This window comes from Pelophylax lessonae (genome assembly GCF_965119305.1).
Source record: "Pelophylax lessonae genome assembly, chromosome: 10".
Lineage (NCBI taxonomy): Eukaryota > Metazoa > Chordata > Amphibia > Anura > Ranidae > Pelophylax > Pelophylax lessonae.
The window spans coordinates 238,261,463-238,287,073 of NC_138777.1; the positions used below are offsets into that span (position 1 = coordinate 238,261,463).

Here is a 25,611-nt window from a genome sequence, read left to right on the forward strand (position 1 = left end):
ACCCAAGATTTGATGGTACATGGCCCGTCCATCATCCCTTTGATGAGGTGAAGTTGTCCTGTCCCCTTAGCAGAAAAACACCCCCAAAGCATAATGTTTCCACCTCCATGTGTGACGGTGGGGGATGGTGTTTTTGGGGTCATAGGCAGCATTCCTCCTCCTCCAAACATGCCAAGTTGAGTTGGTGCCAAAGAGCTTGATTTTGGTCTCATCTCACCACAGCACTTTCATCCAGTTCTCCTCTGAATCATTCAGATGTTCATTAGCAAACATCAGACGGGCTGTACATGTGATTTCTTGAGCAGGGGGACCATGCAGGCGCTGCAGGATTCCATTCCTTCACAGCGTAGTGTGTATCCAATTGTTTTCTTGGTGACTATGGTCCCAGCTGCCTTGAGATCATTGACAAGATTCTCCCGTGTAGTTCTGGGCTGATTCCTCACCATTCTCATCATCATTGAAACTCCACGAGGTGAGATCTTCCATGGAGCCCCAGACTGAGGGAGACTGACAGTTATTTTGTGTTTCTTCCATTTGCAAATAATCGCACCAACTGTTGTCACCCTCTTACCAAGCTGTTTGGCGATGGTCTTGTAGAACATTCCAGCCTTGTGTAGGTCTACAATCTTCTCCCTGAGGACAGATGTCTTTTTTATACAGGTAACAAGCTAAGATTAGGAGCACTCCCTTTAAGAGAGTGCTCCTAATCTCAGCTCGTTAGCTGTATCGAAGACACCTGGGAGCCAGAAATCTTGCTGATTGATAGGGGATCAAATACTTATTTCACTCATTAAAAAGCAAATCAATTAAACATTTTTTGGAAATGCATTTTTCTGGATATTTTTGTTGTTATTCTGTCTCTCACTGGTAAAATAAACCGACCAATAAAATTATAAACTGATCATTTCTTTGTCAGTGGGCAAATGTACAAAATCAGAAGAGGATCAAATACACTCTATTACCAAAAGTATAGTCACATGACAGCCCGCCTGGAGTTTGCCAAAAGACACCTGAAGGACTCTCAGACCATGAGAAACAAAATTCTTTGCTCTGATGAAACAAAGATTGAACTCTCAAGCCTGAATGGCAAGCATCATGTCTGGAGGAAACCAGGCACCGCTCATCACTTGGCCAATACCATCCCTACTGTGAAGCATGGTGGTGGCAGCATCATGCTGTGGGGATGTTTTTTAGCGGCAGGAACTGGGAGACTAGTCAGGATGGAGGGAAAGATGAATGCAGCAATGTACAGAGACATCCTTCATGAAAACCTTCTCCAGAGCGCTCTGGACCTCAGACTGGGGCGAAGGTTCATCTTCCAACAAGACAATGACCCTAAGCACACAGCCAAGATAAGAAAGGAGTGGCTACGGGACAACTCTATGAATGTCCTTGAGTGGCCCAGCCAGAGCCCAGACTTGAACCCGATTGAACATCTCTGGAGAGATCTGAAAATGGCTGTGCACCGACGCTCCCCAGCCAACCTGATGGAGCTTGAGAGGTCCTGCAAAGAAGAATGGGAGAAACTGCCCAAAAATAGGAGTGCCAAGCTTGTAGCTTCATACTCAGAAATACTGGAGGCTGTAATTGGTGCCAAAGGAGCTTCACCAAAGTATTGAGCAAAGGGTGTGAATACTTATGTACATGGGATTTTTTTTTAAATAAATTTGCAAAGATTTCAAACAATCTTCTCTCACGTTGTCATTATGGGGGATTGTTTGGAGAATTTTGAGGAAAATAATGAATTTATTCCATTTTGGAATAAGGCTGTAATATAACAAAATGTGGAAGAAGTGAAGCGCTGTGAATACGTTCCGGATGCTCTGTATATCTGGTAATGCACCAGGCCTTTGTGAGCTTTCTGGTTTGTATATTTGCTTGTCAATGGCCAAAGATCATAAATAGTATATATTGTGTATTAGGGTATATAATGTATTAATAGTATATATTGAATTAGAGTTACAGCTTTATATATATAACAGTATTATCATTGTACATACATGGCAGCTGTGATTCGGGTAACGTCATCATCCACAGAGACCTGCCTGTCCTCATTCAGCACCTCCTGCAACCATTCTGCCAGAACCTGCAAAGACACACAAACAGTACTGAGTACACCGGGAGCCTGCAGAATGTAATAGAACTGTATATACGGTGTCAGGGCTGAAAGCCTGGATGGATCTTGCTAGAAGCGGATTGCAGAACCGTCCTCACCCCAAGGGATCTGTCTGGAGAGGAAGCTTCTCTCTCACCGGACCATGTCTGGAGGAAGCTGGAAGGTGGCAGCTATCCTGGGAACTTGCAAGTAATGACCATATACTGATTCCTGTGACGGTGCAATGTTCTGGAGACTGCACTGGGTACAAGCAGTTGTGCATAGTCACAAGGTAACCAGATACCAAGAACTTCCCTCATGGTCTTCAGCTGTGAGGCCTTAGACTGCTCAGAGAATTGCCTCATGGTCCCCAGCAGTAGACTGTCCAACACCCACGATTATTCAGGGTGAAGATTGTCCTTTCATTGCTGACTAGTAATCACTTTGGAGTATCCCATGCCCCGTCCCCTCTCCTGTTACAGGTTCTACAAGCAATAAGTTACAAAAAAGACACCTTCTATACCACATATGTCAAACACAAGGCTCGCGGGCCGAATACGGCCCTCCATGCCTTGTCATGTGACCCTCTGCCTCTGGAGCATGTTACTAACTCAGGCAGCCGCTCCGCCCATACGTAGCGTCATTAGAGGCGCAGCACAGCACTGGAGGACATGTCCCAATGGAACAGAGGTAGACATACCCTGCCACTACGCGCCTCTATGATCAGTGATCTGTCTGTCTCTTTCTGAGTCTCTAGTAATTGTCCCACTACAGCCAGGTCTGTCTCTGCCCATACATGATTCAGTGATTCCTAGCCTGTCCATACGCTATCCTAGCCTGTCTATATACTACCCTACCCTGTCCATATACTACCCTAGCCTGTCCATACACTACCCTAGCCTATCTATATACTACCCTAGCCTGTCCATACACTACCCTAGCCTATCTATATACTACCCTAGCCTGTCTATATACTACCCTAGCCTGTCCATATACTACTCTAGCCTGTCCATACACTACCCTAGCCTGTCCCTATACTACTCTAGCCTGTCCATACACTACCCTAGCCTGTCCCTATACTACCCTAGCCTGTCCCTATACTACCCTACCCTGTCCCCATACTACCCTAGCCTGTCCCTATTCTACCCTAGCCTGTCCCTATACTACCCTAGCCTGTGTATGTACTAACCTAGCCTGTCCCTATACTACCCTAGCCTGTCCCTATACTACCCTAGCCTATCCATATACTACCCTAGCCTGTCTATTTACTACCCTAGCCTGTCCCTATACTACCCTAGCCTGTCCATATACTACCCTATCCTGTCCCTATACTACCCTAGCCTATCTATATACTACCCTAGCATGTCCACATACTACACTAGCGTGTCCCTATACTACACTAGCCTGTCACTATACTACCCTACCTTGTCCCCATACTACCCTAGCCTGTGTATATACTAACCTAGCCTGTCCCTATACTACCCTAGCCTGTCCCTATACTACCCTAGCCTATCCATATACTACCCTAGCCTGTCTATTTACTACCCTAGCCTGTCCATATACTACTCTAGCCTATCTATATACTTTTATACCTGTCCATATTGCTGCGGACCACACCTGGTGTGAGGAAGGGAGCTGGTGCCTCCATTATTTGTCTTCAGGCCGGGCCCAGAGGCGCAGATGCGGGCCTGTAGACCACGGCTGAAGAAAAAGGTGGAGAGGAGCCGCAAAATTCTCCACCCTCGCTGCCCCCATCGTAAGCATGGGCAAAGGGGGGGGGGGACTCAGGGGCTGAGCCAAGGAGGGGACGGCAAAATGAGGTTTCACCTAGGGTGTCAAAAAGCGAGGTGTCATCATCATTTGCACTGCTGAGTCCTGTCCCTGAGCTACTTGCTTACTATATGGAAAATAAAAGTAGTATGTTTTTTCCTTAATACCTATGCTAAATCACATTGCTAATTGCATATTATACTTTTTTGTAGCCTAAATACTGAAATTTGCACTTAAAACTGTAATTTTGTAACTTTTGGAAATGTCAGTAAATACTTGGCTGTGGCAGTAAATTTTGGGCATTGTGTCAGTAAATTTCAATCTGGTAGATTGGCAACACTGCATTGGAGTGGCCAGCACTAGAGAATAGCTGTGTCTGGGAGCTGCCGAGTTTCCTGTCAGTTCGGTATTTTCTAATTTTCCCTCGGAGGTTGAATTTAAACTCTTTCTAAACTCCCTCACCTACAAAGTTATCTTCTCTTAGTGAAACATCTTCTTGTGATGCAGCTTTGAAGTGTAGAAGGTAGAGAAGCTCCTTGGATGTGTGCAGCCTCTACCCCCTGCCAAGCCAAAACTTTCCTGCGCACCTTCATCTTCCTCTTTCTTCCCATCACTTCCCAACGTGACGGATGGGAGAAGAATGCCAGCAGCAATTAAATCTCAGAGCAATATCCGAACACAGCTCTCCGAGAGAATCAACTCGCTCTTAATTGCAGATGATTTGTGGTTTGGAGACAGAATGGGAACAATGGCGGGTTTTTAACTCTTTCCACAACTGCCAGCGGATCAAAGAGCAGAGGTTATCAGTTTAATAATCCCACAAAGGGTTACAGGTTATTGCAGAATGAAGAAGCCTTCTGAAATGATCAGGAATTACCATAGAAAGATTAATTTACTCTTTTCTGTCATTGAAGCGGAACGACATCTGAGCACCACAAACCAAAAATGACATTTAACTCATTTTTAATATTCAAAGCAAAGGACTCCATCCATCCATCCATACAAGTCTCCATCCATCCATCCATACAAGTCTCCATCCATCCATCCATACAAGTCTCCATCCATCCATCCATACAAGTCTCCATCCATACATGTCTCCATCCATCCATGTCTCCATCAATCCATGTCTCCATCAATCCATGTCTCCATCCATCCATCAATCCATCCACGTCTCCATCCACATCTCCATCCATGTCTCCATCCATCCATCCATCCATCCAAGTCTTCATCCATTTCTCCATCCACTTCTCCATCCATCCATCAATCCATCCACGTCTCCATCCACATCTCCATTCATGTCTCCATCCATCCATCCATCCATCCAAGTCTTCATCCATTTCTCCATCCACTTCTCCATCCATCCATCAATCCATCCACGTCTCCATCCACATCTCCATCCATGTCTCCATCCATCCATCAATCCATCCACGTCTCCATCCACATCTCCATCCATGTCTCCATCCATCCATCCATACAAGTCTCCATCTATGTCTCCATCCACATCTCAATCCATGTCTCCATCTATACAAGTCTCCATCAATCCACTTCTCCATCCATCCATCAATCCATCCACGTCTCCATCCACATCTCCATCCATCCATACAAGTCTCCATCTATGTCTCCATCCACATCTCCATCCACGTCTCCATCAATCCATGTCTCCATCCATCCATCAATCCATACATGTCTCCATCCACATCTCCATCCATGTCTCCATCAATCCATGTCTCCATCCATCCATACATGTCTCCATCCACATCTCCATCCATGTCTCCATCAATCCATACAAGTCTCCATCCACATCTCCATCCATCCATGTGTCCATCCACATCTCCATCCGTGTCGCCATCCATCCATCAATCCATACATATCTCCATCCACATCTCCATCCATGTATCCATCAATCCATGTCTCCATCCACATCTCCATCCATGTCTCCATCCATCCATCCATCCATCCATCAATCCATCCATCAATCCATCCATGTCTCCATCCATCCATCCACATCTCCATCCATCTATGCCTCCATGCTTTATTTTGCTGAGAAATCACTTTGAAAAACACCTCCTTACATTTCTAGATGTGGCCATCTTGAGTAAGGGCAGATGATTCATATAGCATATACACCATATTACCAAAAGTATTGGGACGCCTGCCTTTACACACACATGAACTTTAATGGCATCCCAGTCTTAGTCCGTAGGGTTCAATATTGAGTTGGCTCCGCCCTTTGCAGCTATAACAGCTTCAACTCTTCTGGGAAGGCCGTCCACAAGGTTTAGGAGTGTGTCAAGCCTGTGTGGTGGCAACCAGGTGAGGAGTACAAAGACGAGTGTGTCTTCCTACAGTCAAGCATGGTGGTGGGAGTGTCATGGTCTGGGTCTGCATGAGTGCTGCCGGCACTGGGGAGCTACAGTTCATTGAGGGAACCATGAATGCCAACATGTACTGTGACAAACTGAAGCAGAGCATGATCCCCTCCCTTCAGAGACTGGGGGGCAGGGCAATATTCCAACATAACGACCCCAAACACCTCCAAGATGACCACTGCCTTGCTAAAGAAGCTGAGGGTAAAGGTGGTGGACTGGCCAAGCATGTCTCCAGACCTAAACCCTATTGAGCATCTGTGGGACATCCTCAAATGGAAGGTGGAGGAGCGCAAGGTCTCTAACATCCACCAGCTCTGTGATGCGAGATAATGTATATATAAAAATTATATACAAAGTCTTTCAGAAGTTCTCATATAAAGTGCTCCAAACTCCATTAATAAGGTGCAGAAGTGTTTCATGTAATCATGCTGTGAAGAGTTCCGCACTCCCCTCTCATATCCTCACTCACCATAGAGAATGGACCCTCAGCTTTTCAGTCTGGGGGTCAACCAAACTTGTATCTGGTGTCGTGGATATCAGGCCTCTTGGCGTTAAGATCGGGTCTCACCAATAATACTCTTGGGGTCGGCTTTAATATCCTCCAGGCTCAATAAAACAAAATAGTTCTCATGGCGAAGTACTGGATAATTAATGTTTATTTACACAAAATGCAAAGCTACTTACAAAATTGTAGATAAAAGCGGGCATAGACAATCATGAGGCTCTTCCGGGTTCGCGGCTATTCAGTGTGCGTTCCACGGAGGAAGGAAGTGACGCTGTTGATTTGATGGAACTGGAAATACTGTAGGTCAACGCGTTTTACCCCTTCTCCAGGGCATCATCAAGGGCATCATTTCCGGTTCACCGATGGACTAATTTACATGTACGGGGATAGTAGCTCCCTCTTTGATTGGCCAATCAGACAACAACAATTGGAATGGCTATACCTGCTCCACTTCTTATACCCAAATAACATCACTTCCTGAATACATCTCTACAATCAATCCACTATTCTATCAAACAACTATGATATATGAAATAATACAAAAATGATAGAAGAAAAGGTATGTCAATGAAAAGTTGTTTTATCTAGCCACGGTGCGGTCCCTCCCGGACGGGAAGGCTCCCGGCCCGGACGGCTTCACCAAAGCGTATTATGTCAAATACTTCCCCCTACTTCACAAGCACATGTGCGCCTTTTTCAACAAATTGGCTGAGGGAGGCAGTCTTCCTCGGGACATGTCCTTGGCGCACATTACTGTCCTCCCCAAGGACGGCCGGGATCACACTGTGCCCCAAAATTACCGCCCCATCTCGCTTTTGAACACGGACCTAAAGCTTTTTGCTAAAATCCTGGCAAATAGGATGAAATCTCTGATTCCCGACATCGTGCATCCGGATCAAACAGGGTTCGTGCTGGGACGGGAGGCGAGGGACAACTCTGTCCGCGCCCTCCATCTCATTCACTGGGTCCGCACCCGGTCCCCTCAGCCCCCCTACCTACTGCTGTCGACGGATGCGGAGAAAGCTTTCGTTCGGGTGGATTGGAGCTTTCTCACGGCCGTCCTACAGCGCTTAGCTATAGGTCCCCGTATGCTGAGCTGGATCTCTGCCTTATATCAGTCCCCTTCGGCCCAGGTTAGGGTCAATGGCAACCTCTCCGAGCCGTTCCCCATCCGAAATGGCACGCGACAGGGCTGCCCCTTGTCGCCCCTGCTATTTGCCCTGACCCTGGAGCCTCTGCTTTGCAGGGTACGGGCGAACGTGAACATTAAGGGGGTTACGGTGGGTTCCACGGAGCATAAGCGTTCCACGTAACGGAACCAATCACCTCGCTGCCCAATCTGATAGCGGAACTCTCGGAGTATGGTAAAGTGTCCAATTTTCAAATCAACTATTCTAAGTCAGAGATCCTGCCCATCTCCATACCCCCGTCTATGGAGTCGGCGTTGCGGTCCTCTTTCCCATTTTCGTGGACGGTGTCCTCTATGAAATATTTGGGTATCCATCTCACCCCCTCCCTGGACTCCCTATACGCCTCTAATTATGCCCCCCTACTACGGCAGATCCGCGAGGATCTCGAGTCCTGGAATAGGTCCTCTTTTACGTGGGTCAGCCGAACTAATATCCTTAAGATGGCGGTTCTCCCTAGAGTGTTATTTCTCCTGCAGATGCTCCCCATGCCTCTTCTTCACTGAATTGAAGAGCCTCTTTATTGCCTTTGTCTGGGGGGGCAAGAGACCTTGGATAGCTGTTGCTTTGTTGCAGAGGACCAAAAGGGAAGGGGGCCTTGACCTGCCTAACATTTTGCAATATTATAGAGCTGTGGCTCTCCAACGCCTATTGGACTGGCGGTTTCAAACCTCCTCTAAAATGTGGGTCTCCTTGGAGAAAACGGTGGCCGGCAGAAACCTGGCATACGCCCCGTGGGTGCCCCTCGGAGAACAGGGGATTGTCGCACTGGGCATCTCCTCTGACGACCCACTCACTCCGAGTGTGGGATATGTTGAATGGGGCCCTGGCTTTGGCCCCTTCCTTTTCTCCGCTGGCCCTGGTGGGGGGATTTCCTTGGTTCTCCCCGGGTGAGCGGCTGATGTCTCTGGGCTCCTGGGCCAGTGACGGTGAGGTCAGTCTGGCTCGCTTCTGGTCGGATGGGCGGCTGGTCCCCTTGGGGACACTAAGAGATCGCTATGGTAGCTTCCCCTTTGATTTTTGGAGGCACCGACAGCTGTCCCATTTCGTGGCCTCGCTTTGTCAGCAGGCGCAGATCAGGTCCGAGCTTACTGGCTTTGAGCGTCTGTGGGCAGCCCGCGACCCCCAGCCACATCTAATCTCCTTTTTGTATAAGTTGTTGGAGTCGGCCAGGCCCCCCTCTAAGCTTTACTTCATCTGGGCATGGGAAAAGGACTTGGACCTGGAGTTCTCCCCCGACCAACTCCATAGGCTATACCGCCTGACCCATTCTAGTTCGATAGATTCTAAAACGCAAGAGAATAATTACAAGCTACTTACTAGGTGGTATAGGGTCCCAGCTACTCTGGCCAGGTTTTGCCCTGGTGTTTCGGATGGCTGTTGGAGGGGCTGTGGGCAGAAGGAGACACTCCTCCACGTTTGGTGGTCGTGCCCCTTGCTCCGCCCGTTTTGGGATATGGTACTGCAACACATTCGGGCGGGCACCGGTGTGGAACTGCCGGACTCCCCGGGTCTTTTTCTCCTCCATGCCCCCCTGGTGCCCATCCCGAAATACAAGCGAAGCGCTCTTCCACATTTACTCAACGCGGCTAAACCCCTTATCCCGATCCATTGGAAGACCCCCAGGGTCCCTAGTGAAGCAGACTGGCTTCGTAAGGTGAAAGAGATCATGGTGGCTGGCGACCTGTAGGGGTACTAAGGAACAATTTGATGCAGTCTGGTCCCAGTGGCGAGTTTACGCCCCGGATTCTTTCCCTGTGTCCTCCAGTCTGGACGTGGCCCTCTTGGCGCTGGCCGATCCTGATTTCCGCCGTCGAGTCCAACAGGCTTCAGAGATTCCCACTACTTAGCTATGTTTCTCATATTGTCGGTGGTATGAGTTATGGGCGCCAGGCGCGGACCTCCCCTTTTCCCTTTCCCCCCACCCTCTCCCCCCCTTGACTTCTGACCTCTCCCTTTCTTTCTTTTCTCTTTCATTGTTTCTGGTTGGCAGAGCTTCCTCCCACCTCTCTTTGATGCTCTGGATGGGGGTCCTCACTGCTGGGGTGGGTGGGCCATGGTGTGTGGATTTGTTTGGTGGTCGTGGGCTCTCTCTTTCCCTGCCCCCTCCGGGGAGTGGGGATGGGCCAACTGGGGCCAAATGCCCAGGCCGGGCAGTGCCCCGACCCCTTCAGTTTTGGTTAAGCAGCAGCCCGACCCCGGCCGGGGGTCTTCGATCCCGTTCAGCCACTCTTCTGAGGTGCGCTGGAGTCAAGGCGAGTTGACTCAATGTCATGTTTTTTTTTTCTATGTGCTGGTACCAGGTCTCTATGCAACCATTCTGTATACTTTTGTTACTTGTGGAATGTCGATTGTTATTGCACTTTTATTTTTTTCAATAAAAACTGATTATACAAAAAAAAAAAAAAGTTGTTTTATAAAAATAAATAATAAAAATGTAAATAAAAATAATAATGATAAAGAATCAAAATAAATGAAATGAAATGAAAAAAATAAAATGAAAATAAAAATAGATATAAAAATAAAAAGATAAAAAAGAATAAAATAAAAATAAAAATGTAAAGAAAAATGTAAATAAATATACAAATCAAAAGAAAAAAAAAATATTATATATATATATATATATAGAGAGAGAGAGAGGGGGAGAAGGAGAAGGAGAGGGAGAGAGAGAGGGAGAGAGGGAGAGAGAGAGAGAGAGAGAGAGAGAGAGAGAGAGAGAGAGAGAGAGAGAAAATAATAAAAATAAAAATGAATGAATACGAAAATTTAAATAAAAATAAAACAAAAATGAATTAAAATGTATATTTTTTACCAATTAGATAAGAAACAATTCAGATCTAGCTCTATATTTAACCCCAATATTACATAACACAAAAAAGATAGAAGAAAAGGTATGTAAATGAAAAAGTTGTTTTATAAAAATAAATAATAAAAATGAAAATAAAAATAAAGTAGGAATCAATATAAATGAAATAAAATGAAAAAATAAAAATAAAATGAAAAATAAAGATAGATATAAAAATAAAAATTATAAGAATAAAATAAAAATGAAAATGACATCGAAAGATAATAAAAATAAAAAAGTTATATAGAAAATAATAAAAATAAAAATAAGTGAATACAAAAAAATGAAATAAACATAAATGAAAATAAAATAAAAACAAAAATGAATTAAAATGTATATTTCTACCAATTGGATAAGAAACAATTCAGATCTAGCTCTATATTTAACCCCAATGGGCTCAAAGTTCCCAGCCAACAAATATGACCAATAGGACACCAAAAAGAAAAAACACACATAGGGGTTTTCAATATTTCCTACTCTAAAGAAAGTAAAACAAAGTTTTGGTGTCAGATATAAACAGTAGAAAGAGCCGGCAACACTGAACTCCTTGAAGTGTAATTTATTGGTACATCAGAGTGACAGTAAAACAATAGCGCTGACGCGTTTCGGCAGAAGCCTTAGGGTCCTTTCACACCAACGATCCGATCAGAACCGCCTGTCAGTTTTTTAGGCGGACCTGATCGGATCCTCCATGCATCCCTATGGGGCAGCGGATATCAGAGGAGACATGTCCGCTGACACCCGCAGCTATCCGGTTCCGATCCTGTCCGTGAAATCCAGACGGATGAAAACCCTATTTTCCATTCGTCCAGGGGATCGGATGGGATCGGACAGGCGGACTCATATTTTCTTTCAAAGAAAATTTCTTACCCCCTGTAGCCCCCAAATTCCCCTTCTCAACACAAATTCCCTCCCCCAATCTCATTATGGTGTCCCCCAACCTCATGATATCACAGTACCCGGGGCAGCCGTCCCTCCTGCCCACCCCTTGTCCCGGCCCTGTGCAGGATTACGAATATTTTCTATCCCCATATTCTGGTTCTGAGCGGACGATGAGACCCCTCCTCCATACCTTGGCTCTGTCAGCGACATAAGGAAAGTTTAGGATGTCCTTGGCACTCGGTCGTAGCTCGGGGTCCTTGGACATCATCCTGCGAGCAGAACACAAGATTGGAAATGATGAAACAATAGAAGAACCATTTTCTCTCATTATTAATGTTTTGTCAATCGGGAATCTAGACACACAAAAAAAAAAATGTATACAGCAGAAATTGTTTTTGAAAAGAAAAAAAGAACGTCAGATGTTTTCTGATCTGATCTGCTGGGAGGGGTGATTTTAGCAGGGGGTGGATTTGTACTGGGAGGGGTGATTTTAGCAGGGGGTGGATTTGTACTGGGAGGGGTGATTTTAGCAGGGGGTGGATTTGTACTGGGAGGGGTGATTTTAGCAGGGGGTGGATTTGTACTGGGAGGACAGGGGATTTTAGCAGGGGGTGGATTTGTACTGGGAGGACAGGGGATTTTAGCAGGGGGTGGATTTGTACTGGATGGGGTGATTCTAGCAGGAGGTGAGTTTGTACTGGGAGGGGTGATTCTAGCAGGAGGTGAGTTTGTACTGGGAGGAGTGATTTTAGCAGAGGGTGGATTTGTACTGGGAGGGGTGATTCTAGCAGGAGGTGGGTTTGTACTGGGAGGAGTGATTCTAGCAGGAGGTGAGTTTGTACTGGGAGGAGTGATTCTAGCAGGAGGTGAGTTTGTACTGGGAGGGGTGATTTTAGCAGGGGGGTGGATTTGTACTGGGAGGACAGGGGATTTTTGCTTAGGGGGAGAGCATGCAGATCTGAAAATTGGCAACTTAGGAAATAACTGAAAAGTGACCCAAGAACAGCTAAGACAGCAGCTAAAGCTGTGACCAGGCCCGGGGTCCTAGAGGGCCAACAAGATCCCTGCCCACAAATTTACATTTGTCTGCAAGACCTCTAGTTGGTGTAACTTTAAATGTTATTTTCTTAAAGTGTTGCTAAATCCACAACAGTAAAATCAGTGTGGGGTGATTTTAGCAGGGGGGGGGGGTGGATTTGTACTGGGAGGGGTGATTTTAGCAGGGGGTGGATTTGTACTGGGAGGGGTGATTTTAGCAGGGGGTGGATTTGTACTGGGAGGACAGGGGATTTTAGCAGGCGGGTGGATTTGTACTGGGAGGGGTGATTCTAGCAGGGGGTGTATTTGTATTGGGAGGGGTGATTTTAGCAGGGAGTGTATTTGTACTGGAAGGGGTAATTTTAGCAGGGGGGTGGATTTGTACTGGAAGGGGTGATTTTAGCAGGGGGGGGTGGATTTGTAAAAGTAACTTTTTTCCCGTTGATCTGGTGAGTCTGCATTTGATGTGGGGAAGAAGGAAGAAAGCACGTGCTGTTAAACTAAAACCTCCATCACTGGTGTGACCCCGCCCCCTTTTGTATTACCTGCTCATCACAGTATCACACTATATTGGATTTTGTTTTATTTACATGTACACCGGAATTATTTATTTTGTGAATCCTCTACTGGACAATCGTGAGAGACTTTGAACTTTTTCTGGACTTTTTTTGGAGTAGGGCGTGAGGACTGCCCAGCGGAGTTCATTTTTATACATTCTAGCGCTGCAATTTTATACATTTATGTTCTTTTAGAAAGGATCGGTAATTGTATTTTTGGACCAATGTTTCCATTTTTTGAATAAAACATTTTTGTAAAAAGATTTCTATATGTGATATAATATTTTATGGTGGTACCGGAAAAATCCTAAAATCTCTTCCCGTTCCCCCTTGGACTGTTCCTATGGGGAGGAATGGCCGTTCTTCCCCTTCCCCCTTTATGTATCTTTGAGAAAGGTGCTGATTCTATCTATTGTCAGCCAGTGGTGTATTTTGGATTTGTGCTGCCCTAGGCAAGACTAAAACTGGGTGCCCCCCATCTAATTGTGCCCCACCCCTTCCTGTTTAAGATCCGCCCCTTCATCTGTTATTATTATTGAAGCCCCCAGTTCTCCTTGCAGGCAGGCAGACTGGTGGACAGCCCCCTGACCCTTCATTTATTATTCACTGCCTCCCTATCACCCTATGTATTATATATACACTGACACCCTATATATTATATATACACTGACCCCCATGTATTATATATACACTGACACCCTATATATTATATATACACTGACCCCCATGTATTATATATACACTGACACCCTATATATTATATATACACTGACCCCCATGTATTATATATACACTGACACCCTATATATTATATATACACTGACCCCCATGTATTATATACACACTGAACCCCAATATATTATATATACACTGAACCCCAATATATTATATATACACTGAACCCAAATATATTATATATACACTGACCCCCGTGTATTATATATATACACTGAACCCCAATATATTATATATACACTGACCCCCATGTATTATATATACACTGAACCCAAATATATTATATATACACTGACCCCCATGTATTATGTATACACTGACCCCCATTTTTTATATATACACACAATGACCCCCATTGTATTGTATATACATTGACCGCCAAATATTATATATACACTGACCCCCATTTATTATATATACACTGACCCCCAATATATTATATATACACTGACCCCCATGTATTATATATACACTGAACCCCAATATATTATATATACACTGACCCCCATGTATTATATATATATACACTGAGCCCCAATATATTATATGTACACTGACCCCCATATATTATATATACACTGAGCCCCAATATATTATATATACACTGACCCCCATTTATTATATATACACTGACCCCCATGTATTATATATACACTGAACCCCATGTATTATATATACACTGAACCCCAATATATTATATATACACTGACCCCCATGTATTATATATATATATACACTGAGCCCCAATATATTATATATACACACTGACCCCCATATATTATATATACACTGAGCCCCAATATATTATATATACACTGACCCCCATGTATTATATATACACTGACCCCCATGTATTATATATACACTGAACCCCAATATATTATATATACACTTACCCCCATGTATTATGTATACACTGAACCCCAATATATTATATATACACACACTGACCCCCATTGTATTGTATATACATTGACCCCCAAATATTATATATACACTGACCCCCCATGTATAATATGGGGCTTGATGGGGGCGCCAGACAGATTTTCCTCCTGGCCCAGCCCCCCCCCCCCCCCCCATAAGACTCAGAGGCATTTTTTGGTGCTGCCCCCCCCCATGCAAAGTGCCGCCCTAGGCCTGGGCCTTGTTGGCCTAGGCCAAGATACAGCATTGTTGTCAGCTGCTCTTATATCAGTGTGCACGGATTCTCCAGGATTGTCTATTTATCCACAAATAGTTGCTTATAAATATTAGACAATGCGTTATCTAGAGAGTCGTTTCTGAGAATAGTTTCCATATCGCTCTCTTGCAGTGTGATTGGTGAGGTACCAAATTGAGAGTTGTATGCTTGTCACAACTGCAGGTAGTGAAACGGATGGGAGTTGGATAGATTAAGACAGGTTCACTTTAAAACAAATCCTTAAAGTGGATTTCCATCCTAAAATTTTTTTTTTTTTAACAATCAATACCCCTAGGACAGTCAGGGCTAGTGCATTTAACCACTTAAGCCCCGGAGAATTTGGCTGCTCAAAGACCAGGCCCTATTTTGCGATTCGGCACTGCGTGACTTTAATAGACAGTTGCGCGGCCGTGCGACGCTGTACCCAAATGAAATTGTCATCCTTTTTTTCCCACAAACAGCGCTTTCTTTTGGTGGTATTTGATCTCCTGTGCGATTTTTATTTTTTGTGCTATAAACAAAAAAATAGCGACAATTTTAAAAAAATTATATTTTTCACATTTTTTATATGAAATTTTCAAAAAAAATGTAAAAATCAAATTTTTTAACATTTTAGGCCAATTTGTTTTTTGCTACATATTTTTGGTAAAAAAAAATTGCAATAAGTGTATTTTGATTGGTTTGCGCAAAAGTTATTGAGTTTTCTAACTACGGGAAAGATTTATGTCATTTTTATTGTTTTTTTATTTTAACGAGTAATGGCGGCAATCTGCGTTTTTTTTTGCGGGACTGCGACATTGTAACGGACAGATCGGACCCCTGACTGACATTTTTGACACTTTTGGGGGTACCAGTGACATTACTACAGTAATCAGTGCTATAAATATGCATTGTTACTGTAAAAATGACACTGGCAGGGAAGGGGCTAACTTTACTGGTGATCAAGGGGTTAAGTGTGTCCCTAGGGGCGTGACTCTAACTGTTAAGGGGCGTGGCTAGTGAAGTAATCACAGAGACATACGATCCTACATAGCAGGATCACATAGCCTCTGTCATTACTTCAGGGAGAATGACAGACGGTTGTGTTTACATCAGTTGTCTGTCTTTCTCCCTCTCCTGAGGGAGATCGCGAGTGGCCGGCGGACATCGGAGCCGCCGGTCACACGCGCTGGCTAGGCAGAGAACGAGCAGGGGCGGGAGCGCGCCGGCAGCGGCGTGCGCTCGCCCCCTACAGGCTTGTGGGTGAGCGACGTACCCCTACGTCACTTTGCCTGTAGGGGGCTGACTGCCGCAGTATATACTCGTGCGGTGGTCGGCAAGTGGTTAAGCAACGATAGCCTCTGAACTGTCCCCTGTTTAGCTTACCTGTGAGAAGAAAAACTTACCTTGAAAATGTCTTGTCCAGCGCTGCCATCTCCAGTGTGGGCAGCTGAAGCCGGAGCGTCCCTCTTCGTGTCCTCTTCCGTGATGTCGGAGTCCCAGAATGCCCTGCTCGTCACTTCCGGGGCAGGCGCGTCATCCCGCAGCGGGTTCTGCGCATGTCCAGAAGCTGTTCTAATCCATCGGCAGAGAATGACGCGCCTGCACCGGAAGGGACAAGGCACACCGCTGCAGGCGCATTGACTCCTGGGATTGATGACGCTCATCTCCCAGGAGTCAATGCAAGGAGGAAGTGACGTCGGGGGCCGCAGCCACAGGAGGAGGAAGTGGAAGGAAGGTAAAATAATTTTCAGTAAAAATAAGGTAAGTGAAACAAAAAAAAAAATAATAATTTTCCAATTCTTTTTCAGGATCTTTTAATCTAACGGAAGGTGCAAAGTTAAAAAATAGGGTGGAACTCCGCTTTAATATGCCAAAGATAAACTGACTTTTTCCAATCCTTTTCATGTTTTAAACATTCCCGGCTGACATTTTGATCTGAGCCATCTGGTTGAGGATTTGACAGATAAAGGTCTGCGCTGAAGTTGTCCGCAGTGACTGTTTCTCTTCTCGGTGGTGTCAGAGAGTAACTTTGTTAGAATATCAAAGTTCAGCTTCTTGAGATCTCGTTACCCAATTACCCTCCGCGATGACAGCTAGGCCATGCCGCTTCACAGCCAATTATCAAAGAAGATGTGATATCGGGACGCTCTTGCATTAGCGAAGTTTGAAAAAAACCCGTAAAACCATTTTAAAAGTGCACATGTCACATAGCAATGAAGGAATGCAATTATTAAACTCAAGAGATATTGATTGAGGTTCATGTATTTTATTTAACAAGGACTTTATTTATCACCGATACTGTATGTGTATATCCAAGCATTGTGTGCGATGGCTGAGTCACTTTTGTGTTCACTTGACGCTCCATCCTTCTCCTAGGATTACCTCTTATAAACAGAATATTCTCTTTCAATACTTTGTATTTTTCCATTAACCACCTAAGCCTCGGAGGATTTGGCTGCTCAAAGACCAGGGCCAATGTTGCGATTCGGCACTGCGTGACTTTAACGGACAATTGCGCGGTCGTGCGACGCTGTACCCAAATGAAATTGACGTCCTTTTTTTCCCACAAACAGAGCTTTCTTTTGCTGGTATTTGATCACCTGTGCGATTTTTACTTTTTGTGCTATAAACAAAAAAAGCGACAATTTTGAAAAAAATAACAATATTTTTCACATTTTTTTGTATGAAATTCCCCCCAAAAAAATGTAAAAATCAAAATTTTTTAACGTTTTAGGCCAATTTGTTTTTCGCTACATATTTTTGGTGAAAAAAATCGCAATAAGCATATTTTGATTGGTTTTCGCAAAAGTTATTGCGTTTACTAACTAAGGGAAAGATTTGTGTCTTTTTTATTGGTTTTATTTTTAACTAGTAATGGCGGCGATCTGCAATTTTTTTTACGGGACTGCGACTTTGCGGGGACAGATCAGACCCTTGACTGACATTTTTGACACTTTTGGGGGTACCAGCGACATTACTACAGTAATCAGTGCTATACATATGCACTGTTACTGTAAAAATGACACTGGCAGGGAAGGGGTTAACTTTATTAGAGAGCAAGGGGTTAAGTGTGTCCCTAGGGGCGATTATAACTGTAAAGGGGCGTGGCTTTTGATGTAACCACAGAGAAATACGATCCTACATAGCAGGATCATACAGTCTCTGCTGTTACATCAGGGAGAATGACAGACGGCTTTGTTTACATCAGCCGCCTGTCTTTCTCCCTCTCCATCGCGAGTGACGAGCGGACATCGGAGCCACCAGTCACTCGCGCGGGGATGCCCGTGAATGAGCGGGAGCGCGCCTCCGGCGGCGCGCGCTCGCCCCCTATTGGCTCGCAGGCGAGTGACGTACCGGTACATCACTTTGCCTGCACGGGGCTGACCGCCGCAGTATATGTACTTGTGGCGGTCGGCAAGTGGTTAAGATGAAATAATAAATATAGGCAATGCTATGTCAACCTAGTTGTCAGGGAAATGGCAGTGGTGAAACTGGTACTTCCCCCAGTACTCGTGATGGGCACATCAGGTGCATTCCTGTGCGCACCGGCAGAAGATTGGCAAATGGGCATACGCAGGTTCGCCGCGGCGCCCAGTCATGAACGCGCATGCGCAATGGCGCACACATGATGTCTTGATGCAATCACTTGCTGCCCTATATAAGACCTCTGCTCAGCCAATCAAGTTGCTGGATTATCGTCAGCTTTCCTGTGTCTTGTGCATCTGCTAACCTACTTTGGATTTCATGTTGTGACCCGGCTTGTTCCTGACCAGTCTGCTCTCCTCTCCCGTCTCTGACCCTCTGGCTTGTCTCACCTACCTCGCTCCTGTTTGGCTCTACAGTGTATGACCTCAGCTTGGCCTACGGACTGGCTACCTATCTGCCTGCTCTCCAGTGTATGACCTCGGCCTGTTTCTCGGATTCTGCGATTGCCTTGTCCCCGCCTTCTTGTTGTGACCTTGGCTATAGTTCCTGTTTCCGCTACCTACCTGTGCCCTCGGACTGATTAACTGTGTTTGAACCTCAGCTTGCTTCTATACCTGTTTCCCGGCTGCACCATTTGTCTAGTTCATCTGAAGACTCCAGAAAGACTTCTGCCCGGCATCCTTCAGTTGACCATCAGTCTTCTCCACTGACCCTGTTGGCAAACAGTCCTTTGGGCATTACACCTCCTGTCCCATCCTCAGGGGTGTATCGCATTCAGCCACAAGGGGAGCCCTCTCTGCATTTCGGCCTCGGATCAGGTATGTGACACTGGTCCTATTAGAGTTTTTATTTTACTATATGCAGGGGTAGAGTCAGGATCTCTATGTTTTCCTAAAAAAAAAAGTTTATATGTTGCTATGGCTATTTTAGGAATTTTTATAGCATACATATGTGAAATAGTACATTTGAGCTATCATTCATTGTTTTAAGAAGTTAGGATTCCCCTATCCATATGCTAAGGAACTTGTTGGACTGGTTCATGAAGCTCACGACAGGAAATTATGCTGGTAGGAAGTAGGGGGAGGGAAAAGCACTTGAAGAAACAACCATGTGCTCAAGACAAATTAGTGATATTGGTTGTGTTGCAGGACGCCAAGAAGCAAAGAACAGTCTGTAGAGATCCTGGAAGAAAACGTCATTATGGACTTTCCCTCTTCATGAGGACTGGTTCGGTCCCAGTAACTTGTAACCACCCTAGGGTGCTTTCAGCTCCTATGGGTGATTTATTAAATGTATTATTGTATTTATGACTTTGCTATCTTTATGTGTAATGTGGACACATCTGAGGTCCTGGATTTATCTTTGAATTTTTCTCTTTATAAATAATAAACACCAATTGTTTTTTATATTGTGTTTTATTATTGCCCTTAAAATCCCAGACTCAGAGGAGATGCTTTTATTTTCTTGTAATAATAAGAAGTTGACCCCTCCCTCTCTTGCCATTATTATGAAGTTGCCCCTTCTCCCCATGGCCATTAATATGTAATTGCCCCCTCCCCCCATGGCCATTGATATGAAGTTGCCCCCTACCTGCAAGGACATTAATATGAAGTTCCCCCCTCCCCCCATGGCCATTGATATGAAGTTGCCCCCTCCCTGCATGGCCATTAATATGAATTTCCCCCCTCCCCATGGCCATTAATATGATGTTGCTCCCTCCCCCTTGGCCAATAATATAATGTTGCCCCCTTCCCCCCATGGCCAATAATATGACATTGACCCCTCCCTCTATTGCCATTATTATGAAGTTGCGCCTTCTCCCCATGGCCATTAATATGAAGTTGCCCCCTCCCCCACAAGGCCATTGATATGAAATTGCCCCCTCCCACCATGGCCATTGATAAGAAATTGCCCCCTATGTATTACTGAACTTTGTGCTAAATTTGGAGTTCTCCTTTTGAGAAAACTTTACCCAGACTCTCCATTGTGAAAAGCCGTTATTTATGTTATATAAGACACTATCTGTACAATCATCTTTTATTCTTCTGGAGAGCCGGTCCTTGGTCCTTCCAACGTCCCCCCAGGCAATGTGACCACTTCATGGCGGCTGCAGAGACTCCAGCTTTATGTACTTATAATTGTGTGTCAGGGGAGTCACCACCTCTGTAACTGACAGCTCTGAACTCTGCTGGAACTCTTTGTGCTGCCAAACAAAGACCGGGACCGTCACTACAGACAAAGCGGGAATGACACATAAAGGCGGTTTTCTAAATGATATCTGCGTGATCCGGCCACAGATACAGGTAACAGTTCTCTTCATAGTTAAACTGGAGACTTCTACATTTAATTAATAATAAAAACACACACATATATATATATATATATATATATATATACAGTATCTGGCAAAATACATGCGAGTACACACCTCACATTTTTGTAAATATTTTATTCTATCTTTTCATGTGACAACACTGAAGAAATGACACTTTGCTACAATGTAAAGTAGTGAGTGTACAGCTTGTATAAAATTGTAAATTTGCTGTCCCAAATTTTGTCCCAGGAATTTTCCTCACTATACAGTGTGGGGCTGGTCCCCATCACCGACAAAACATATTGCAAAGCAAACCTTTTAAAGTCCAAACAGAGCTCCTCTCTCAGATCCCCTTCTGAGTCTCAGGCCAGAGCATTTCTGTGCTCTTTTCCTGTTAATTTAAAGTCCACCTGAGCATGGACCCAGGTAACTCACAATCTCTGGACTGGAACCTAGCCTGTCACAGAGGCTGGAAAAACCCGGGCCGGATTCCAGTTCAGTTTCTCACCACAGAACGTATGCGAGGTGAAATATAGTGATTATCTACTATCTCACCTCGCATACCGTCACAATATATATATATATATATATATATATATATATATATATATATGTCAACTGTGCTCAACCAAAAGGCCCCCATAGCGCATGCACTATAAGGTTTGTGACTATGGTGAAGATATGGAGAATCTATTTTGGGGAGCATTTGCTGAAGGTGTGCGCACATCAGGTTTTAGAGAGTGGCTATGAGGTACATGTCAGTGGAGACTGCAACCAGCTATCCCATATTTTATTATATTTAGCCGGACATCCCCAATTGGTGTAGATGGTCTTCTTATAAGGCAGAGTGGTATTCACTTCAGTAATCCAGGTTGCAAGAGTAGGGGCCGTGGCCTGCATCCACCATTCAGCCACTAATTTCCTGGCAATAAACAGGGTTTCATGTATAAATCATAATGTGTATTTGTCCATATCTGATTCCGGGAATAGTCCCAATAGGCATGGTCTGGGGTCCAATGTTACGGGTGAGCCCATTTGATCATGCAGAAACTGCACCACTTGTTTCCAGAACCGGTTAACCCGGGGACAGATCAGGTGCTCAAAAGGTGCCAATGGATATCAAGCACTTGGGGCATTCAGGACTCCGAGAAGGATCAAATTTAGCCAACCGTTTCGGTGTAAGGTAAGCTCTATGAAGAATATATATATGTGTCAGTCGATCTGACATCTTAGGAGACGCAAGTTTACCCACCTCCAACACCCAGGGGAGGACTGGACCAGGGGGCATGGGGGAAATTGCCCCTTGGGCTGCTCTGATGCCCCATATAAAGGCTGCTCTGCTTCTGCCACAGGCATGCCTAAAGGATTCCTGGTGAAGGGAAGTAAAACGTTCCCACAGCTGACTTACTGAGTGTGAGATGAAGACAAGGAAAGAGCGCAGCTCTGTTTGAGCAGAGGCCGGTTCCATGCACCACATGCCCCACTGGTGACTCTCCTCCCCCGGCCAGCCCCGACCGAGCTTTCCCGGCTCCCCCCAATCAGCCTCCACTGGCCAGGTCCGGAACCCGGATTCAGATGGCGAGTAGAGAGTACCTGGAATGAAGCTTCAGCATGGATTGGGGGTCAGGAGGAGTCTGGGAAGAAGGAGCGTGGGAGGGAGGCCGAGTCACTGCACCATAGGCCTCTGGTTTGTACTTGCCCCTTGGGGCTGAAAGTTGCCAGTCAGCCCCTGCCAACACCTCACTCCAGTCATCATCCATCTCACCAGCATCCGCCTCCCATCTAGACTTGAGGGAATAAGCCAGCAGTGACACAGAAGGGGTGAGTAACATGTCATAAAGAGTCGAGATTAATTTACGTGACTCACACCCTTTCAACACGGCTAGGACATCAAGGGATTGTAACTGTGGGTAGGTACCAGCGAACTGTGCCCATAAAGCATGACACAGTTGAAGGTATCTAAAAAACATATGGTTTGGCAGATGAAACTCAGTTTTAGTTGGTCAAATGTTTTAAGTCCACCGTCTTGGAGAACATGCAACAGATGGAAGACCCCATGCTGAATCCATATCCTCAGGTCAGGGAGCTGTAAGAGCTTGCTCAGTCTCTTATTGTACCACAGAGGCGTATCCTCGTGCATCAGAGGGCAATTCATCTTTGCTGTAGCCAGTCCCAAATCCTTTTGCACTGAAAGAGGAGACTGAACCATGATGAACCACCGGAGGATCCGCTGAGACCCCTCAGTATATCACAAAAACGATGAGGGAAATGACACTTGGAGCTCTGGCTTACCAAGGCTTCAAAGCGCCTTTATCAAAGTGGTACAGATGGGATAACTGAGCCGCCACATAGTATAGAATTTGGGATAGTTTTAGCGTCCTGTTGGGTTATATAAGTTGAATATTGGGATTCTGTCTCAGCGATACACATGGGCTGTAAAACTGAGCCCTATAAATAAGAATAATATCAGCTTGATCAGCACATATCTCTACGGACGTTACCTCTCCCCTGTAATGTCATACGTGGTGTTCATTGCTCAGCGGAGCTTGTCCTGCCCAGACTCAGTTGCAGCAAATAAGAGTCCTGCCCTCCCAGAGATGTGTTTTTTAGGGCGTCTGGTAATACAATTAAGCGCAATCGTAATTGTTCTGCTCAGTGGAAGGATCCCGGAAGATGTAATTATTATGCATTCAGTGGCGCAAATCTAAGGCCTCATTATAAAAGTCTGGCTGGCAGCTTTTTTGCCGGGGGATAAAATATTGCTAGTGACCCAGATATTAGCGGCCGTCAGACTCGTAGTTTGGTCCTAGGTATGGGAAGAGTTGGTGCAGGCGGTTGTAAAGAAAACGTTGGGGAGGCGTCGGCTGAGCAGAGTCCCATTGTTTATGTCAACACGAATGCTCATCCGGGCTGCCCTGTGTTACTCCATATGCATGGGATATAACGGGTCAATTCATTAAAGCTGAACTCCAGGTATGGCCTTTATTGCATAGGTACATTGGTCCAGCTTGGCACAGTTAGCACTACTACAGTGATAGCCGCAGTGTTCCATTGTTAGCTCAGGAGAAGGTTAGTAGGGTTATGATTGACTTTTAGTGCAATCTCCTCTTCTCCTGCTCATTAGGGAGAGTGGACCCTACCGAGAGAAACATCCTTCTAAAAGGGACACTATATGATCATAATTTGGTCATGGTCACCTATTATGCCCCTAGAAGATTCCAAACCAAGTTTTTCTCCTACCTTTTTAGGGCAATCTTCTAACACCTTGCTCCTAATGGGTGCTTCCAATCTGGCCCTAAACTCTGCCCTAATTCAGCAGTATCCCATTGGGACCACCCATCCCAAGACTTTCTTATTCTCCACGACTGCAAATTTCTACCCTTTTTGAGATTCCTGACCTCACTTTTGCAGTCACCAAGGTTCCCATCTTTGCCTTGGATGGGCTGAGTTAAGGCGGTGAAATTGACTATTTTCTTCAAAGCCTTCTATTTTTTTCCTCTCCTTACCAATTAAAGTCCAATCCCTTTATCTACATTTATTACAGAGGCAGATCTTCATTTAGACTTTGACGACCCAGAGTTCCCCTTTCCACACTCTTTGTGTAGAGGTAGCAGAGGTTCGGGAGTCCCCAATATAGAAAGACACTATAAAGCGGCACAAATTTCACAATTCTCTTTACCTAAACGTGCTCCCATTCCCATCGCTGCCTTATTCTGGCTCCCACACAAAGCACGCCCATCCTCCCTAAGCCCGCTTACGTTACATACTGTAGCTTACAACTCTTGAATTCAGTTCAATACTCAAGCTAACCAGTGTTTCTCTTCTTTCCTTCATTACCAATCATTAACAATCTGCTATTCTCTCCGGGTATGGACCAACCAAGATCCTCTGCTTGGTGGACAGCCAAGCAAAGGATGCATACATCATTTTTTACCTTTGCTTTTTTTCCTATCTTGGACATCTCTGCAAGAACATAACCAAGTGCCCAATGTGAAACAATACTGCTATCTTCAAATCCGACTCTGGATCTTGGCTATCAGGAAAAATGCAGACTTCCCATATACAAAATCATTTTTTGAACATATACCTGTATGTCTGCACTCTCTGGGGTCTCCCAGACTTATATTTCTGTTATATTCTGGCCTGAACCTATCTCATATGTTCAGAATTGGGAGCGGGATCTCACTAATCCTTTGGATCTAGTGGATTGTAGCAAAACCTGGACTAGAATAGCAAAATGTTCCTTTAACATATACATTTTGGAAATGGCATATAAGGTTCTCTTTCAGTGGCATTGGGTAAGAATAGCCTATGCCATCCCAACGTACAGCGATAGATGTTTTAGAGCACATATGTCAAACACAAGACCCACAAGCCAAACCTGGCCCGCCAGGCCAATTCACGTGGTCCTTGCTCCTCTCCTTCAGCTGTGGCACCCCCTTTGTGTCTCTGACCCCACCTTATCTCAGCAGTCAGCAGTAAAGAGGAGGACAGAACTCCTCCACCAGATCCTGTGATTCTGTGATGCAGTCGCAGCACCCCCTCATCACTGCCTCCTCCTCACCTGGTCTCAGAATTAACCAGACTCTGGCAGTGGACTCCAGCCCTCCTTTAGTCCTCCTCCAGACCTTGCACTTTCTGCATCAAAGCTAAGCCCCTTGCTTCTTCAGCAGCACAAGGTAAGGGGGGTACACTGTGAGGTAAGATGATGGGGGACACTTGACTT

The 25,611-nt window shown here is 45.1% G+C and overlaps 1 protein-coding gene across 1 annotated transcript in view; it reads right to left on the reverse strand.

The window, feature by feature from the left end:
* The window catches only part of LOC309566038 (serine/threonine-protein kinase Nek11-like), a gene marked incomplete at both ends in the record, with an annotated part of 283,675 nt that overhangs the window by 119,682 nt on the left and 138,382 nt on the right, over window positions 1-25,611 (reverse strand). Inside the window, 2 exons of the mRNA XM_082271061.1 lie at window positions 2,001-2,086; window positions 11,844-11,922. Coding sequence (XP_082127187.1) covers window positions 2,001-2,086; window positions 11,844-11,922 — 165 coding nt within the window. The remainder of the gene's footprint in view (window positions 1-2,000; window positions 2,087-11,843; window positions 11,923-25,611) is intronic.